The sequence below is a fragment of the Coptis chinensis genome, chromosome 2, assembly GCF_015680905.1.
Source record: "Coptis chinensis isolate HL-2020 chromosome 2, ASM1568090v1, whole genome shotgun sequence".
Taxonomy (NCBI): domain Eukaryota; kingdom Viridiplantae; phylum Streptophyta; class Magnoliopsida; order Ranunculales; family Ranunculaceae; genus Coptis; species Coptis chinensis.
The window spans coordinates 72,468,459-72,488,226 of record NC_141457.1 but is presented as its reverse complement, the minus strand read 5'-3'; the positions used below and the strand labels follow the sequence as shown (position 1 = coordinate 72,488,226).

General features: G+C 38.3%; 3 protein-coding genes across 3 annotated transcripts; all 3 read left to right on the top strand.

The window, feature by feature from the left end:
- The first annotated feature begins 2,127 nt into the window (after nt 1–2,127).
- LOC147517639 (uncharacterized) lies at nt 2,128–2,694 on the top strand. The gene has a single exon (XM_086593659.1). The coding sequence runs from the start codon at nt 2,128–2,130 to the stop codon at nt 2,692–2,694; it is 567 nt and encodes a 188-aa protein (XP_086449785.1).
- A 5,428-nt stretch (nt 2,695–8,122) lies between these two features.
- Nucleotides 8,123–8,886, top strand: LOC147517638 (histone H2AX-like). The gene is made up of 2 exons (XM_086589794.1): nt 8,123–8,400; nt 8,491–8,886. The coding sequence occupies exons 1-2, from the start codon at nt 8,203–8,205 to the stop codon at nt 8,710–8,712; spliced, it is 420 nt and encodes a 139-aa protein (XP_086445920.1). The 5' UTR covers nt 8,123–8,202; the 3' UTR covers nt 8,713–8,886.
- Nucleotides 8,887–9,376: 490 nt separating this feature from the next.
- Nucleotides 9,377–18,218, top strand: LOC147517637 (serine/arginine-rich SC35-like splicing factor SCL30A). Its single transcript, XM_086593658.1, has 6 exons — nt 9,377–9,513; nt 9,592–9,756; nt 9,869–9,918; nt 10,045–10,094; nt 17,015–17,440; nt 17,912–18,218. Exons 1-6 carry the CDS (start codon nt 9,416–9,418, stop codon nt 17,945–17,947), a joined length of 825 nt encoding a protein of 274 aa, XP_086449784.1. The 5' UTR covers nt 9,377–9,415; the 3' UTR covers nt 17,948–18,218.
- Nucleotides 18,219–19,768: the final 1,550 nt, after the last annotated feature.

Here is a 19,768-nt window from a genome sequence, read left to right as displayed (position 1 = left end):
CGTTTGCATTTACAAGCCTAGGTGTGATGAACATGTCTTTGTTGGTTGAGGTCCACGACCTTTCACTATACATGGAGAACTACGGCACGAGCAGAGCTCTTATTCCCGATCCAGCAGACAGGGCAACATACTCTCAACTCTATATTTATGATCCAAGTGCAAAGATTGGATATCCGGCAGACTTCGAAATCCTAATCTGGATGTAGATGTTCTTAGGATCCTGCACGAAACTATGCTCCAATATAACCGTTTCTCTGACACTTTCCTCCATGCATATGAGGTTCTTAGATCAGCTTCTGTTGAGAATGATGAAAATCTCAACATCCATGCTTATTTACATTACACTGCGGCCACTAACAGCGCCGCTACAACTTGCCATCAGCTGATGAAATTGCTGTTATTTTACCCGGAGATGGCGGTGGCGGGGACAAGATGCGAGACATTGTGATTTATCTTAAAGGGGGAAATGAATTTGTTCATATCAGTGAATGTCATCCAGCATACTTACCTTTGCACTATGTGTTAATGTTTCCTCGTGGAGAGCTTGGGTGGTCACCAGATCCGAGGCGCGGACCCTCAACTTCAACCACCATCGCCGACCGCCTCTCACACGGATGGACTTCTATTCTTACCGCTATTTCAGCCCCAACTTAATATTCTTCTATTCTCGAGGGAAAAAACTATTTCGTGAATTCTTAGTTGATGCATGAACGCCTTTGAACAAACAAAATTACGGTACTACTACAGATTTAGGCAAGATGTACTTCGTCTTTGAATTATATCAAAATCTCACCGATGTCCCAAAGAGAAATCTTAAATCCAGATGAAGTTGGAAGGCACGTAGTTCTACCAGCATCATACGTCGGCAGTCCAAGGCATATGTTTGAGATTTTCCAGGACTCAATGGCTATAACTCGGTTCAACAACCATCCAGATATATTCCTCACCATGACTGCGAACCCACATTGGGAGGAAGTTATGAAGGCCTTGCAGAAGAACTAAAACCAAGCATCGATCGACCGGAAGTGGTAGCCCGCGGTGTTTGAACTAAAGCGAAGAGCTTTAATGAGAGAGATCGAGACAAGGGTGTGCTTGGTATTCTTTGTTGCACATGTTTACACAATTGAATTTCAGAAACGTGGTCTACCACATATGCACGCTCTTATATATCTTCGACATCAAGACAAAATTGCGGTGCCTCGCTTTTCGGGTTGACCACATTGTTTGTGCTTTGAATTTCCGATCCGGATAATTGAACTGAATTGTTTTAGACTTGTTATCAAATGTATGGTTCATGGGCCATGTGGCTTAAAAATCCAAGTTGTCCATGTATGGTAAATAGGCGTTGCAAAAGTCGTAAGATCCCGTGCTTTCGAAAATGTTACGACCATGGATAAGATCGATATCCTATCTACCGCCGTCGTGACACCGGCAAGAAATATAATGTTAGAGGGCATGAAGTTGATAATAGGGATGTTGTTCCATACAATCCTTATCTTTCTAAGATGTTCGATTGCCATATTAATGTCGAAGTTTGTGCCGGGATACGTTGTGTCAAATACATTCACAAGTACATATTCAAAGGACATGATAGGACAACAGTGGTGTTCAATGACTTGGATGAGATACAACAATATTTAGATGCACGATATATCGGGCCACCTGAAGCGGTTTGGAGGTTGTTCGGGTTTTCTCTTCACCAAGAGAAGCCGGCTGTTGTGAGATTAGCACTTCATCTCCCTGGAATGCACCGAGTAGTTTACAATCCTAATGAATCAACGGATGTTATTCTCTTAAGGGCTCAGCAACAAAAGTCAACTCTAACTGCATTTTTTGAGCGGTGTGCTTCAGATCCTGATGCACGAGGGCTTACATATCAAGAATTTCCAGAACATTATGTTTGGAGTAAAAGGTGGCATAGATGGACAAAAAGGACTCAAGCACCTGCTATTGGCAGAATGTACTTTGCAAGTCCTAACTCGGTGAGCGGTTTTATTTGCGGTTACTTTAATGTTGTAAAAGGTCCGCAATCCTTTGATGATCTAAAGAGAATTGGAAATGGTCCTCCGCTTCAGTACTTTCAAAGAAGCATGTATTATGCGTGGACTTCTTGAAGACGACAAATGAATGGGTGCAATGTTTACAAGAGGTCGCAATCATGCAACCGGGTATCAACTTCGTCGACTTTTTCAGTACTATTCTCACGGAGTGCAATCCGTGCAACCTGAAGCCTTATGGAATGAATTTTGCGAAAGCATTTGTGATGACCTCCCATACAAGCTTCAAACCATGTTCTTCATTCCTCATCCAACAGATGCCCAGGTACAAGATTATGGGTTATTTCTCTTAAATGATATTCTCTACGAGTTAGGTGGTAAAACTCTTGCTCATTTTCCTACAATGCCGCTCCCAATTAGAAATTGGAGCTTGGTTGTTGGGAACAGACTTATATGGGAGCAAAGGCAATTTCAATTTGACCCACACAATGAAGAGGCACATGCCAATGCCATCCACTTAAATGCTGAGCAACACTTTGCATATAGTGAAGTGACAGATTCAGTAGCTCATAACAGCGGACGACTATTTTTCTTGAATGGGGCAGCCGGCACAGGAAAAACTTTTGTTTACAACACCATTGCTGCTACGTGTCGTACTCAAGGACACATTGCTATTATGGTGGCTTCATCCGAATAGCTTCTTTACTATTGGAGGTGGTCGGACTACTCACTCAACCTTTTGCATCCCATTAGATATTATGGATAACTCGTATGGGTGGGTTGAAGGCGTTCACCACAAGCTGATTTATTCGCACAAGCTAACCTAATCATATGGGATGAGGTCCCGATGCAAAACAAGTTACGTTTGGAAGTCGTTGATCGCGACACTTCGCGGATATTCAAACAATGACAACCCATTCGGGAATCACCGTTGTTCTTGGTGGTGACTTCCGCCAATGCCTACCGAGTTATACCCGAGGGTCCCGAGAGCAAATTGTCCGTGCTTCCTTTGCGATGCTCTTTTCTTTGAATCACGCCAATGTTCTCACCCTGGTACAGAACATGCGATTAGAGCGTGGCACTTATGAGAATTTACTATTTGCAGAGTTCTTAACAAAGGTACCAACATTCCTGTCCTAATTTATAATATTCCTCTATTAGAATTCTCATAATATTCTATTTCACATTTTATGTCATCAGGTTGGAAACGATCCTGGAGCAGTTATTGAGCTACCCTCAACGATCCATCATTGCACACATCTTCGTGGACTTGATTTACGCTACATATCCTAATTTGGATGAAACTTCCATCGCCACCCCTCGACTATTTAACCGAACGGACAATTTTCTCGAGGAATGATGATGTCAATGCCATTAATGCAAAGAGCTTTTACGTGATGTTCCCGGGAGAAACTAGGACTTTTCTCGGGCTGCGACAAGTTGGATGAGGCGATGCAAATAATCCTAGAAATATTAATCAAGATCCAAATGAGTACCTAAACTCACTTGATCCCAGGGTTGCCACACCATTTCGACTCAATCTAAAAGAGGGTTGTCCAATAATGTTCTTTGCGCTAATATTGCCCCGAGAGATGGGTTATGCAGCGGGACTCGCTTTGATGGTCTTGCAATGTCAACCACACGTTATTCGGGCCGGAATTCTTACAGTGAAAAATCAGGTAACCGTGTATTTATTCCAAGGATCTCTTTGTCACCATCCTCTTTGATTTTCCTTTCAATATGACAAGAAGACAATTTCCTATCCGTTTGGCTTATTCCATGACTATAAATAAATCACAAGGACAATCCGTGAAGTTTGTGGGAATCGATCTTCGAACCTGAAGTTTTCAGCCATGGCGGTTATATGTGGCATTATCCAGTGCACTTCCGCCAGGCCCGCATAAGTATTCTTCTACCTCCAAAACTGAGAAGCTTTACTACAAATGTCGATACCCGAAGTCTTGCTTTAAGCATTTGTCGTCGGTGCATACGTAGTTTCTTTTCCTTATTATTAGTTTTATTTTATTTTCATGGTTGTTTACATTTACTTATTCAACAAGTCGATCTATTTGCACTCACTTTATTATTAATTCTTTTTTCCTTCTTATGTATTAAGTTACTTTAGTCACCTCATGGCTTACTATCTGTACAACATTGTTTTGTTGCAGTGCAATTACATCTATTATTTATTTATTTTATCTTTCATAATTGTTCGGCGCCCAACGGATAACATTCCTTCGTCTCTTCTACTGTCGTTTGGCGCTTTTATTTCGGGTAAGAATTTGCAGTATGTATCTCAAGTCTGATGGTGACTCTGCATCAACCATCATATCCCGTGGAACATAGAAGCTCAGGATATACAATCCTAAAGAGTACGAATAATGAATTTGATGTCTGTTTTACAAAAGGAATTTATTGTGAAGTATTTATGAAATACTATGGTTAGTTTGGGTAGCGGGCAATATATACAATTTAGAAGATAAACAACGCGGTAGGTTCCGCTGTGCATGGGTCATTCCACCTAAAAGCATGTTTAGTTGGTTGGCTCTGCTTAGCTGAAATTTATTGTGGCTGGCTACAAACTCTTTCATGAATGCCCAAGTGTCTGCCGTTTTTGTACAGCCAAGACCTTTGTGGTTGTGTTTCTTTATGTATGACTTGGTCATACAGTCAATCATTACTTAATCAACTAAAAAATACAATTGAAAGCTACTAGGATATACAGCTTTAAGTTAGCCTCACAAGTATGCATCTCATTATGTTATTCTGTTGTAGGCATGGAGAGAAGCAGCTGAGGCTACACATGAAGGACTTGATCTTTGCGGGGGCACGCTTTTGGGACTGCTTGGGCTGTTCTTAAGATATGTAAAGCACTCAACCCAATGGCAGCCATGAAACCCACTTCCCTTGTTAAATCTGGCCGCCAAAGGCTGGCGGTAAATATAAAAAGTAGCCACATTGGAATCGGTCATTTTGTTTTGTTTATTTATTCTTGTTGTAGGAACTAGATAACTATCCTTTGGTTGAGCCCTGGTTCCTCAATTTATGTAAAATGCCGAGGTCTTCCTTTCTTCTGCTGTAGATATTATTGCTTTAGTTATTCCATACTCAGAACCGGATAATTAATATTATTTATTCCGAAAGGTGTTATATCGATGTTATATCGTTAATAGTGTGAGTTGTTTATCCGCACCGGGAGGCAAGGGCATAAGTATATTGTTTCGCGTCAAGGCTTTGAAGTTATTTTGGCACCGGCGTCGGCCGAAGTTATTGCAGCGTGAGTGTTAATGCGAGCAAAACAGATATGAACAATAAATGTTCGTACCCAAAAACAGATATGAACATTGATTGTTCATACTTTTTAGGTATGATGAAAAATGTCCGTGTTCATACCCAAAAAAAATATGAACCCAAAACAAATATGAACATTGATTATTCATACCCAAAACATATATGAACAATAAATGTTCATACCCAAAACAGACATGAACATTGATTGTTCATACCCAAAACATATATGAACAATAAATGTTCATGCCCAAAACATATATAAACATTGATTGTTCATTTTTCGGGATAGCGACGCGCCTCGTCGAGGTCTCATGGGCTGTAGGCACGGGCATACCCTTTTGTATACAAGTCCATTTAACTTCTTTAACCTTCCCTGATACGTTTCACTTGAACATGATGTGCACTTCATTTCAGTCTTTCTAATTCCATTGTCTTTTCTCCTTCAAGTTCTTGTAATCTTTAAGTCTGTTTAAAAGCACAGTCCAAAGCCGTCTTTTCCTACACACTTTACTCGCTAATAAGCCCATAAGGAATATTTGTCGTTGGAAAGCATAGGGTACCGTCTGACCATTTCTTCATATATTTTATCACATATATAGCTTCTCAATCAACTATATAGTTGTTCTTCATCAGCTGCTTATTAAAACAGATATGAACAATAACTGTTCATACTCCAAATTATGAATATTAGCTATGAACTATGTTGCACGGACACGGACGCGGACGCAGACACTGACGCGGTGACTCGGTTATATCTAAAAAAAATAGGACGCGGAAATTAATTAATATTTATAATTTTATTTTATATAAATTAAACATTAAAAACTTAATTAAATGTATCAACATTCATAAATTCAAAACTATTAAAGATAAATAGCCACAAAATTAAATTTAATATTTCCTAATCAAACTTTAAAAACATGTTATAAGTCTTAACAAAACAAAAAAAATGAAAAAATTGAGTTTTTTAATATTATTTTGATTTATTTTTTATTTTTTTAGGTCAAAATCCCCGTCTTGACCATATTGACCGGTCCCCGACAGTGTCTTGACCAGCGCCCACGACCATGGGACGCCGCCGGACGTGGTCAACATATATCAGAACGTTATGATGAGAAAACAGTATAATAGGCCGGTTTCGAAATGACATTTAAATGGGATTCTAAATATCAATTGGGCTTGGGTCAGCCCACCAAATAAAACCAAACTTCTCCAAACATTTACGAACACACAAGATAAGGTACTTACTCGTTTCTTCTTCACACTCAACTCTTTTTTCACTCTCGAAATGGCAATGGCAGGCGCCAATTTCTCATTCTCCTTGTTCAAATGCAAAGAAACTACGCCCTCTCATTCTTCTTCTTTGTTCACTTTCAACTTGCCCACTTGTAAAAAAAACCTTCACTTCAACTCCCAACAGAACTGTTTTTTCCAAGAGAAAAGATTTCCTCAGGAGAAACTCTTCTTCCATTGGTAAAACTAAAGATGAGATAAGAAAGGAAAAAATATACAGGCCATTGTTTTTCTTTTTCTGTTTTGAGTAGTGGGCTTATTTTGTTCTATTTTGTGAGCTAGATTGAAGATGTTCCTCAAAAGAGATTGAAAGATGATAAGCAACAGAGTTCTGTGATAAGCAATAGGTATGAACATTGATTGTTCATACCTACCCATCTTGAACATCGCCTATGCACATTGATTGTAGCTATGAAAACATGAACCCAAAACAGATATGAACAATAGCGTGCATATCCCAAATTATGAACATTAGCTATGAACAATAGGTATGAACAAAACAGATATGAACAATAAATGTTCACACCCAAAACAGATATGAACATTGATTGTTCATACCTTCTTTAGGTATGAACAATCCGTGTTCATACAAAAAAAAAACATGAATCCAAAATAAATATGAACATTGATTGTTCATACCCAAAACATATATGAACAATAAATGTTCATACCCAAAACATATATGAACATTGATTGTTCATTTTTCGAAATAGCGCCGCAGGCGCGTCGATGTCTCGTGGGCCGTAGGCACGGGCATACCCTAGTATATATATATATTTGTGCGATCACTGAACAAAAAAAAGATTTCATATTTCCTTTCTCGTTCTTCTGAAAAAATCAGCTTGATCCAAAATAAAAGCTCAAGAATCGACAATCTGAGAACGTACTGTCTTAATGAACATTTTTTTTCTTAGAGATGGGCCATGTGGTAATGGGGATGTCCAAAATTTCTCATGTCCAATGTCCAAACTCCAAAGTCACTAATTTTTATCGTGTCCCATATTCACAAATAGGGCAGGGAATCGGGTCGGGTTTGACCCGAACCCGACCGACTTGAACCCGAATAGTTCGGGTTCAAGTTGATTTTTGTATCCGTTTATTTATTCAGGTCGGGTTCGGGTTCGGGTCTGTCAGATTCGAATTCAGATATATTTTTTGGGCTTTTTTTGAATTTTTAGTGTTATCCGATCGGGTTAGTCGGATATAATCGGATTCGGGTCGGGTTCGGATATTAAATTTCAAATATAATCGGATTCGGGTTCGGATATTATAAAATTATTCGGATTCGGATATAGCCATATCCGACCCGAACCCTGCCCTATTCACAACCCAGATACAGCCCAAATATGAAACAAACTTTCTTTAGCAAATCAATACCATCAGAACATTACCACCATCTACGGTCCAAATCACTCAGATATTTGACCTTGAAGCAAACTTAAAATTCCACGTTGGCAATCCACACCCACTTCTCTCAACCAATCACCCCACACCGCTCAATGTTCCCAACACCTATATAAACCCCTCAAAACCCTCCCCTTTCTTCACAGACAATCCCACTTCACAAATAGTCAAATACACACACAAACAAACTCGTTTATCTTCATTAGGGTTTTGAAAAATGAGTTCAACAGGTTCACAAAAGGGTGGAAGAGGCAAACCCAAATCCACAAAAACAGTTTCCCGTTCCTCAAAAGCTGGTCTTCAATTCCCAGTTGGTAGAATCGCTAGATTTCTCAAAGCTGGAAAGTACGCTGAACGTGTTGGTGCTGGTGCTCCTGTTTATCTCTCAGCCGTTCTTGAATACCTAGCCGCCGAGGTTCGTTACGTAAACAATGTCATCTTTACTGTTTCGTTATTTATACATTTTTTTTTAAAAAACAATTTTGTTTTTGTGTTTTTTTTATAGGTATTGGAATTGGCTGGAAATGCAGCAAGAGATAATAAAAAGAATAGAATAATACCAAGGCATATACAATTAGCAGTAAGGAATGATGAAGAATTGAGTAAGCTATTGGGAACAGTGACAATTGCTAATGCTGGAGTTGTGCCAAATATTAATCCTGTTTTGTTGCCTAAGAAGACTGGTAAAGGGAAAGATGACATTGGATCTGCTTCACAGGAATTTTAAAGAGGACTGGAATTTATGAAAATAGTTGTAGTTGGTGGGATCTAAATTTTGGGTTTATGTAATGTGGTTGATCCCCATTTATTTGGCTTAATTGCCTAATTTTGGCCAAGACGTGAAAATTATGCAATACAAAAAAAGAATATATCAATAATATACTATGCTTTCTATTGTCAATTGGTTGCAATTTGATGATACTTTCGAATTTGTCAAATATCAAGTTCTAAGTTCTAACCTGATAAATCACTGCTCTCAATATGTGTAGATAATTTGATATACATAATCTTGTGCTAATAACTCGTACATCATATCAATTATACACTGTCCAACAAAAAAGCACCAAAAAATCATTTCGTCGTGAAAATTGTAAACTGGATAGTTTATATGCAGTTGATGGCCCAAACCCGATTCCACTAATTGGGTTTAAGCATCTTTTTTCGCGCATTATCTGTCCTTGAATCTTTAGGGGTTTTTTTTGTTCCGCATAAAATCGAGTCGAATTATTTAATAATAATAAAATGGGTAGGTACAGAAGCAGGAGCAGAACTTACTCTTCGAAGTAAACGTTACGGTCTTATTCTTCTGGTCCGTCTGGTTTATTAATCCGGAACATCTCTCTTGATGCCAGGTGTCATATGTATATATATATATATATATTTTTTTTCTATATCTTTAAAACTCCATTTTCAGCTTGCTAGTTTTTCTTATGACTTTGTTGTCATGCAGGCCTGAAGACCTTCGAATTTCTTTTGAACGTTTTGGACAAGTTAAAGATGTTTACCTTCCTAAAAATTACTACACTGGGTATGTTTTCTTTTTCTTCTTATGTTTTTTCAAAGTTGACTGCAGTTAATAATAATGTTGTAATTATGACTATTCTAGGGAGCCTAGAGGGTTTGGATTTGTGAAGTTTCATAGTGCAGAAGATGCTGCTGAAGCTAAGGAACGGATGGACCATACAATTATTGGTGGCTGTGAAATCAGAATTGTTTTTGCTGAAGAAAACCGAAAGACTCCTCAAGAAATGTGTGTTACTACCCGGATAAGGTGCAATCTCTTCTTTGTCATTTTGCCTGTTTTCTCATGCATTTTTTTTCGTTAGTAGTGGTTATCCATATCAATTAAGTTGATTTTTTTGTTATTTGCAATTTTTTTGCAGTGATCGTAGGAGGCGAAGCTCGCCGAGATCCCCCAGACGCAGATATCATTGTTAGTTCAATTGTTCAATTCTGTATTTTGGTGTTATATATAAAGTTCTTCCTGGTAGTATATTTACTCTCAAGTGTTTCAGTTTCTTTGCCCTATTAGCTAATTGCTTGTGATATTTTCTGTCAGCATATTCGCGCTCACCCTCACCATCCTGGGGAGAACCAAGGTCCGTATCTGTACTTAATAATTGTTTTTGGTTTATTTGCAATGTGATTGTTTGCTCAGTTAACAATTTTCATTCTTCTGATATAGTGTTTGATTTTTTATATTTTCACTGGGAATTTTTCACTCGTTTGAGTATAAAATTTCACGACATGGAACTTTTCCCACCTTCAAGAGCTTTAATCTTTTTACGAAGAAATTCTTGCACAAGAGTTTTTCCCATGTCCTCCCTATGTAATGTTTCCCTAAAAATTGTTGTTGAGGCTAGGGAAATTCTTACAAAATAGTGGGTTTCTCATAACCACATATCTAGGCTATTTTTTATTTCTTGGCCACATTATGCTTCATTCTTTAGTGCCTTTTTTTAGTGGTTTCCTTCTGTTGTATGGAATTCATGTTTTCTCTGGTTGATAGAGGGATGATATGGATTCGTTGATAATTGAATTTTTATAGTACTTGGTTTTCGAGTGTCAAAGTTTGTATGTATGACTGAGTGCCTGCTCTACAGGTATGGGCTTAAGGCCAACTAGACAGCCTGTTTCCTGAATTTCACTTCTGTCAAAATTGATCACTGAAATCTAACAGCAAATAATTTTTGAAAATAAAATTTCTTCAACTTATTTGACTGTATGTATTAGTCCAATAATTAGACCAATCAATACTCCGCACGCTAACATTTTCCCCAATATTTCGATCTTGTCATGCCTATTACTTTCTGTTATTTATGCTAGGAGATACATATGGTGGTTAGCTTATTAGGTTAAAGGGATTGAGTGTGTAGAAGAAGAAGAAGAAAGGATGGAAGCACAAGAAGAAGGTAGGGTTTAGAGTATATTTACCCTAACTTACAATACATATATTTATACTAGAGATGGAATAATCTAAATAGCAACAAGCTAAATAAGGTACGGTCTCACACTTATAAAATGTGTGAGACCGACACTACATACTTCAACACCCCCCCTTCAAGCTGGAGCATAGATATCGCTCATGCCCAGCTTGTTACCAATATAACTCAGAACTGGATGAATTACTGGTTTGGTGAAGATATTAGCTGACTGATCTCGAGAAGCCACATAAGGAGTACTTATCACCTTTGTTTCAACCTTATGTCTGACATAATGACAATCTACCTCTATGTGCTTAGTTCTCTCATGAAATACTGGATTAGAAGCGATATGAAATGGTCACTGATTAGCCTAATGAAGAGGGATCGGTAGAGTCGCACCTCGAAACCTAACTCATGTAGCGGTCATTTAATCCACATTAACTCACGCAAATCCTCGAGCCATAGCTCTATACTTTCGGACTAGACTAGACTTTGACCTGTTGTTTGCTTTTTACTCTTCCATGTCACCAAATTTCCACAAAGGAAAGTACAATTCCCAAGTGGTGGAACGTCTATCCGAAATTGATCCCCGCATAATCAAAGATCGAATATCCAACAACATCAAAATTTCCATTAGAACGATAGACCAATCCACCCACCGGAGAACCTTTCAAATACCTCGTAATCTGAATAAGCGCACGGTAGTGAGGAATCCATGGTGCATGCATATACCGAGATACTACACCGACCGCAAAGGAGATATCGGCGAGTAATAGTAGTAAAGATTGATCGGCTTTCCCACCAATCTACGGTATCCCTCAATATCGGCATACATCTCTCCAACATCCGACCGAGTTTATCGTTTGAATCCATAGAGTCTCTCATCGGCGAAGCTCTAAATTACTTGTCTCAATCGAAAGTGTCTAATACATACTTTCTCTCGAGAGATGAATTTCACCAGTGGAACCCGGTAACTTCAATGCCTAAGAAATACTTCGGTTCTCCTAGATCTGGTGGTGAACTGTCTTGAGATATTGACTTTAAGTCGATCAATACCCCGTTTGTCGGACCCGTGACAATGATATCATCAACATACACAACTAAGACAATAATCCCTTTGCGGGTCTTTTCGGTAAAATACGGAATGATCATATTCACACCTAGTCATTCCATTAGCCATCAAACCCCGACTAAACTTCGCAAAACCAAGCTCAGAGACCGCTTGAGCCCATAAAGAGACTTCTTTAATCGACAGACTTTCCCCCCTTGAGCAACAAAACCAGGAGGTTGAACCATATAGATTTCCTTCAGAAGATTGCCATGTAAAAAGGCATTCTTAACATCTAACTGAAACAAAGGCCAGTGATGATGAACGGCAAGAGAAATCACAATACGCACAGAGGCGAGCTTTGCAATCGGAGAAAACGTCTCGGAGTAATCAATACCATATGTCTAGGTAAAGCCTTTTGCAACTAGATGAGCCTTTAAATGAGAAATAGTACCATCCGGATTATGCTTAATAGTGAAAACCCACTTACAAGCAACTGCTTTCTTCCCAGAAGGAAGATCTGTAAGAACCCAAGTGTCATTAGAATACAAGACACTCAACTCCTCGTCCATTGCTTGCTTCCGGCCCGAGGGATGAGATAGAGCATCCTTGTAGTTAGGCGGGACAGACGAACAACAAGGGACGAGCAAAAGACTTGACGGATGGTGGTAAATGATCGGTGGAAACATACTTAGAAATAGAATCGAGCATACTTACTAGGGAAGACGCGATATCTTGGTAGGTGGACGTTCAAGTTTTTGAGTGCAATCCGAACATCAAGGTCGGATGGAATGGCAATAGGATCCACGAACCACGATTGGGAAGAGGTCGAGCGGCCGGAGCACTTGAACTTTCGGCCTCAAACTCTGGAATGGCAACCGAAATTTTGAAGCCAGCCCTGGAAGGCTATTAGTGAAGCGCAGTCGCTTCGATCGCCCTAGAACTCGACCATCAAGAGAGCGCAGGTCGCGCTTTGGAAGGTTATCAGTAGGCGCAAGTAGCGCTCCTTCTTCACTCGCTCCCTCATTTTCACCAAGATCATATCCGGACCACCGGATGGCATAATACAATCCTCAAATGGTTGGAGGACATCTTCCTTCAAGAGTAAAAGCGGGACATCTTCAAAAAGATAACATCAAAGCCGCACAAATGATTTGCGCGGAGATGAGGGACTAAAGACTTGTACCCTTTCAGTGTACATGAATACCCAAGGAAAACACACTTAATAGGACGAGAGTCTAACTTATCACGACCTGGCTTAAGATTATGAACAAAGCAGACACAACCAAAAATTTGAGGGGGAAGATGGAAAAAAGATTGACAAGGAAAAAGAACAAAGTGTGGTGTTTTGCCTCCTAATACTGAAGAGGGCATACGATTAATCAAGTATGTGGCAGTAAGGACTGCCTCTGCCCAATAAAACTTTGAGAGATTTGTTTGAAACATTAAGCATCGGGCGACTTCAAGAATGGGTCTGTTCTTTCTCTCAACAACCCCATTTTGTTGAGGTGTATCCACACAAGAGGTTTGATGTGTAATGCCATGGTCATCTAAAAAACTCTGGAATATTGTAGAGATATAGTCTTTGGCATTATCAGTTCGAAAAACATGCATGTGTGCAGAATACCGATTAGTAATCTCAGCATAGAATTTTTGAAAAATAGAGAATATTGAAAACGATTTTCCATAATATAGACCTAACAAACACGAGAAAAATCATCTATAAATGTAATAAAATACTTGGCTCCAAAAAGGCCAGTGGTTCTACAAGGACCCCAGACATCTGAATGGACTAATTGAAAAGGAGCACTAGAACACTTATTTAACCTTTTTTTGTAAGTAACACGACGATGTTTAGCTAACTCACAAACCTCACAACCTAAATACTGAATACTAGAAGAAATATTGGGAACTAAACTTCGCAAACTAGCCAGAGGAAGATGACCAAGACGTCTATGCCATCAGCGAGAGAGATCGGAGATCGTAAGAGCACATACGGTGAGAGTGCCCATAATCATCTTGAAAGTAATAGATGCCCGTGCTCATACCCCCACCAACTAGTGTCTTTGTGCGTAGATCCCGAAACACAAACATGAGTGGAAGAAAACATGACATTACAATTGAAGAGATTGGGTGAGACGATGAACGCATAATAGATTAAAAGGGAAATTCGAATAAGCAAGACCGAGACAAGTGATATATTACGAAGTTAACCTGAATAGTACCCGACCAAGAATACTAGCCTTAGCCCCATTTGCTAATGTGACATATGATGGTGTGTGAGTTTACGCAAAGACTAGAAAACAACGGGGATTACCTCGTCATATGATCGAAGCTCCCGAAGTCAATAACCCAAGAGTTGTTACCACTTGTATGAAGACATGTTTTACCCGATCGGCTAGGGTCGCAGTGGGGTAGTCGACAAACTCGATGAACCGGGAATAGCTTGTATCCGCTTCATCGTGGCTGCAAAGTCTTCTTGAACTCGTTGAAAATCAGTCACTTTCTAATCAACCATCGTGGCATTGTTGGCTTTTGTGCAAAGGTGGCGCCCTGTTATATCCCAACAAAATCAGCACTATGATTTTTCGCCCACAATGTTCACAAGGCTCAAAATTGCCAATACCACGACCACGCCACTCCTCGGGTACCACGACCCCCACGGCCATGACCCCCTACCTCCTTTATCGCCATTACCACGACCAAAAGGGATTGTTATTACCGCTTGGAGGGATCAATAAAGCCCTTATTTATCATTGGCCTTGGAGGAGGTGCGAATCACTGAGACAAACGCGAGTAAAGCCTCGCATTTAGTAGGGAGCTTAGATTCAGCTTGAACTTGGGCTTTCACATTAGCAAACTCAGGACGTAGCCCAGATAGGAATTTGAAAACTTGAAATTCCTCTCTTTGTTTCTTCAACTGATTTATGTCTGTAGTAAGTGGATGATATATATTCAATTCTTCCCACTTGCTACGAAGAGAATTGTAATATTCAGAGATATGATAGACATATCTCCTTGAGTGAGATCAAAGATGTTTTCATACAACTGAAAGATACGAGAAGTATTTTGAGATTGAGAATATGATTCTTGTAGATACTCCCAAATCTCCTTCGAGGTTTTAAAAAACCGCACAGTATTACAAACATCTTTCTCCATAGTATTCCACAGGAAATTCTTAACCAAGGCGTCATCTTTTGTCCAGGTTGTCTTTCCTTTATCATCTGGGGGATTTGTCAGATGATTTTTCTTACCTTTTCCAGTAAGATAAACAGTAACTGTCTCTGCCCATTGAAGGTAATTGGCAACACCCTCCAATTTGACAGAGGTCATACCAACAGAGAAAACAGACGTGTTACTGAATTTATCGGATTTTAGAACAACATCAGTCATTGTAAAGAGAATAAAAACTCACTTGATGAAAAAGAATACAAAACTGCGAGACAGACGTCTCATCTTTATCAATACCGAGAGATTGCGGAAGCGAAACAATACTAAGACACCAACTAATACTAAAACTGGAACCTTGAAACTGAGGATCTCTCTCCTAGCATTCTCTAAACAGAGTCGGCTCCGATACCATGTTATTTATGCTAGGAGATACATATGGTGGTTAGCTTGTTAGGTTAAAGGGATTGAGTGTGTAAAAGAAGAAGAAGAAAGGATGGAGGCACAAGAAGAAGGTAGGGTTTAGAGTATATTTACCCTAACCTACAATACATATATTTATACTAGAGATGGAATAACCTAAATAGCAACAAGCTAAATAAGGTATAGTCTCACACTTTTAGAATGTGTGAGACCGACACTACATACTTCAACACTTTCTTTCCATCTCTCTTCTGCTAAAACAAAACCCTTTACACTCTTTATATGAAAAGAACAACGAAACAATCCACTAACTTATCGACCTTTAGGATGTTTCTTAAACAATGCAAGGACTTATTTATATGAAAATAATGTTAAAGAAGTTAATATACCAGCATGTAGGATCATAAGTTTAATTTGTTTGTTGACTTTAGATGTCTTCTCCATTGCATGTTGAGTTGGGCCGGATGTAGCATGTCATGCAATGAATGTGAATAACAACTGCTGGTGATTCATGTCATGCAGATTATTAAAGTGAAAAGGGACACTTAAAAGAGTCCATGGATTTGTAAAGATTAACGACAAAGAGATCCTAAAGTCATTACGACTTGCTTATCTATTGAGGTCACTACATGTGTGGACTTTCCATTTTTAGCCTTTTGGATTGTACGTCTGATCACCACTAAGTGGAATTGTCAAAACGCAGGTTATCTTGGTTTGCGAGTTAGATATTTAGAAGATAGCATTATAGTTTTTTTTTGTGTATGCAGCTGAAAGTTTGAAATTTTGGTTTTTGCATAGTATCCAGTTAAGAAAGATTCTAGAGCTCATAGTTGCTTAAAGAAAGAAATCCTGTTTCGAGGGAAGGGATCTACAAGTTTGGTCCTTACTGCTAAAGATAGAGATTAAGTTCCTAAATTTGATGTCAATTCTTTCCTTCGAAAGTAAAAGATATTTAGAGATTTTAAAGAGGCAGAGAGCGGTGTGAAGTTATCAGATGCTGACCAACTAGTACATTGTATCATAGCTCAAAAGGTGTTTGAATAATTTCATTTTTTTTGTTCGTTTGTTTGTTCAGAATAATGTGATTTATGCAGGTAATGAACTTTTCCACACTCGGGTTCGAGGATTTAAGCGGATCTCTCTTCCAATGAGAACACGGACACAAGTGGCTAATATTTGTTTTTCATTTTTGTTTTTCTCAGTAGTTTGTTATCATTTTTCGTATTTTTCTATTCTTATTTGGACATGTATGAGCAATTTCCTAAATTCCTATGGGTTCGCTTCAACTACGAAGAACTATAACTGGTGTTTGGCCTAGTTCACTTTCCGTGACTTGAAATTTTTTTTATAGGTTTATCTGTGGAATCCTTTGTGGGTACTGAGCTTTACTTTGTTGCTGTGTTGCACGGGTATGAGGATTAGGACACGGGTACGACGATTTGGACACGGCGAGATCTGAGAATTAGGGTACTGTTTTGCTTGTGTCCGGGTGTCCGTGTCCGTACAGGTACGCGATACAAAGGAAATTAGGGCGTACCTATGCAACAGAGCTTTGTTGGGACTGCAGAAACAGGGTTCGTGATTCTAGGAATGATGATTATACACCACGTAGAACCATCTCAAGGTCTTGCTCTCCCCGAAGAGGAAGGTCCATCTCAAGGTCACTCTCCCCTCAAAGGAGAAGATCTATGTCAAGGTCACCTCCTCCACGTGGAAGATCCATCTCAAGGTCGCCTCCCCCACGAGGAAAAATATCTAGGCCAAGGTCACCTCCTCCACGTGGAAGATCCATCTCAAAGTCACTTCCTCTACGTGGGAGATCCTTCGCAGCGTCACCTCCTCCTAGAGGGAGATCCATCTCCAGGTCACCTCCTCCTAGAGGGTTCCTTCAGGTATATTCCAGTTTCTCTCTGGTGCACTTGTTCAAGCTATGCTAAAATTTTCACTTTCAGGTTTTATGTATTATTTGTTGACTGCAGTAATTGCTAGATTTGTTCCATGATTATTGACTATTAGTATTACTAATTTTTTTCCATCTAATCTAGTAGCCTAATTTCGCAAAAAGCTTTTTTGTTCTCTTTATGGACTGTATATTGACTATTATTATTATTATCGAAAAAAGAAGTATATTGACTATCATTAAATTGTTAACTTACTCATGGGTGTAGTAGTTTTAGTGGATCATTTGCTTACTACAGTAATCCCAGAAAAAAGGGGAACAGTTAAAAAAAAAATGAATGGACATCAAGTGATTGACTATTCTGATATAAAGCATATAATTTTCTGATTAACTTTTGATTCTTTCTCGGAATAGTCCAAGTTAGCATAAGCTTAATATTAATTCTTTTCTGTGTTCTCTGCAGTATGTCCTTTCCGATGGTGGTTTCTTCATCTTCTGACCTGTACGAATAAATATGGTATCAACGTTTCTGTCAAAGGAAGACGTTGAAGTTGTTAGATTAGGTTTTAAGTTATACTTTTCGTTATTGTCGAAACATCTTTTTATTCGTTTCTTTTTGGATAGCTACTTGGAAGGCAGTGGTTGACCCAAACAGTTGTTAAACGGGCTCTGTTTGTTTTTAGTTTCTCTTAACTGTTACTTTGGGTTTTATTAAGATCTAGTCTTGTACAAGGCCCAAAATATTGTCGATATATATTGTTTTTTAGTACACCGACATTGATATATCCGATATATATCTACCGAATATTGAATTTTTTTCCCGATATATATCGGAATTTTCGATATAAAATTTTATATTGCTGATATAATCGATATATGCGATATATATTGTTTGATTTTTTGACCATTTTTTAATATAAATATTTTTGATATATCCGATACACTATAAAAAATATGAGTGATATGTTCGACAATTTCTCAACGGTGGGTATAATTCTGTATATACTTGGGTAGGGTAGTGTGAAGCAGTTAGGATTCAAGAATTGGGTATGGAAGTTGACTAACCACGTCACTCATTTATGTATTGATGTAATTTATTTATCTTATTTTGTAATTTGAGACTTTGAGTACATTAGATTATGACATTGTGGTTAATTATTTGTCAATATTTTTTTTTATGGTTTTCTTGATAAATAAATGTTGCTATTATGTCTTTCGATATTTCTGATATTTTTGATATTTTAGATAGTTTGAACTGGTTACAAAAAAAATGGATATATATAATATTTTCGATATATCTGATATATATCGGTTTTTGGGTACACCGAAATATTCACTGAATTCGATATTTTAGGCCTTGGTCTTGTAGACTTTTTCATATATTCTGGCAAGGCCCAAAATATCGAATTTGGTGAATATTTCGATGTATCCAAAAACCAATATATATCGGAGTTATTTATTTTTTTGTTGACCAGTCAAATTTTTTGTTTTGTATATCGATATATCATAAATATTGTCAAGATATTGGTCAAAGTCAACAATATTTGGTCAAAGTCAACAATATCGATCAAAGTCAACAATTTATATCGGATATACCATATATATTTGTCGATATATATTGTTATATCGTAAATTGCGATATATATCGGAAAAAAAAGATTCAATATTCGGTTGAGATATATCGAATATATCTATATCGGTGTACCAAAAAAACAATATATATTAATGATATATTAGATATATCAGCGATATTTTGGGCCTTGTATTTTGGTGTTTATAAGTCTACTGGTAAGTTGTTATATGCATTTTATTTGCTATTTCCCGCAGAAAAGGTTTGCACAAGTATCTATATCTTTTCCATTGTGAAGCATTTGATTGCAGGAGTTACTATGTTAGCTGATTGCGTTGCTTATTTTCCTATATTTAAAATGTTTTGATTTTACAAGGAATTAACACAAAGTCACAAACTCGCTTCTTAAACTGCTAGAGTGGAGAACGTGTTTCCGATTAAATCTAATAACAAATTACACCTACAATGGTCTACCTGCTATATAATGTCCTGCGTAATCTAACTTGAGAACCGCAATAAGGAAGGGGTGCTATGGAGGAGGGTAATTGACTCAAAATATAGTAATGCATTTTATGGTGGTTTGGCCGAATCAGGTGACTCAAACGCATGACATGAGTCTATGGAGAGGCAAACTCCGTAATGGAACTCTTATTCGTTTCTGGCTCGATACATGGGTCGGAGACAAGCCTCTTTGCGACTAGTTCCCGTTAGTATTCCAAGTCACTACTATGCGGCATAGTCGGATTTGCG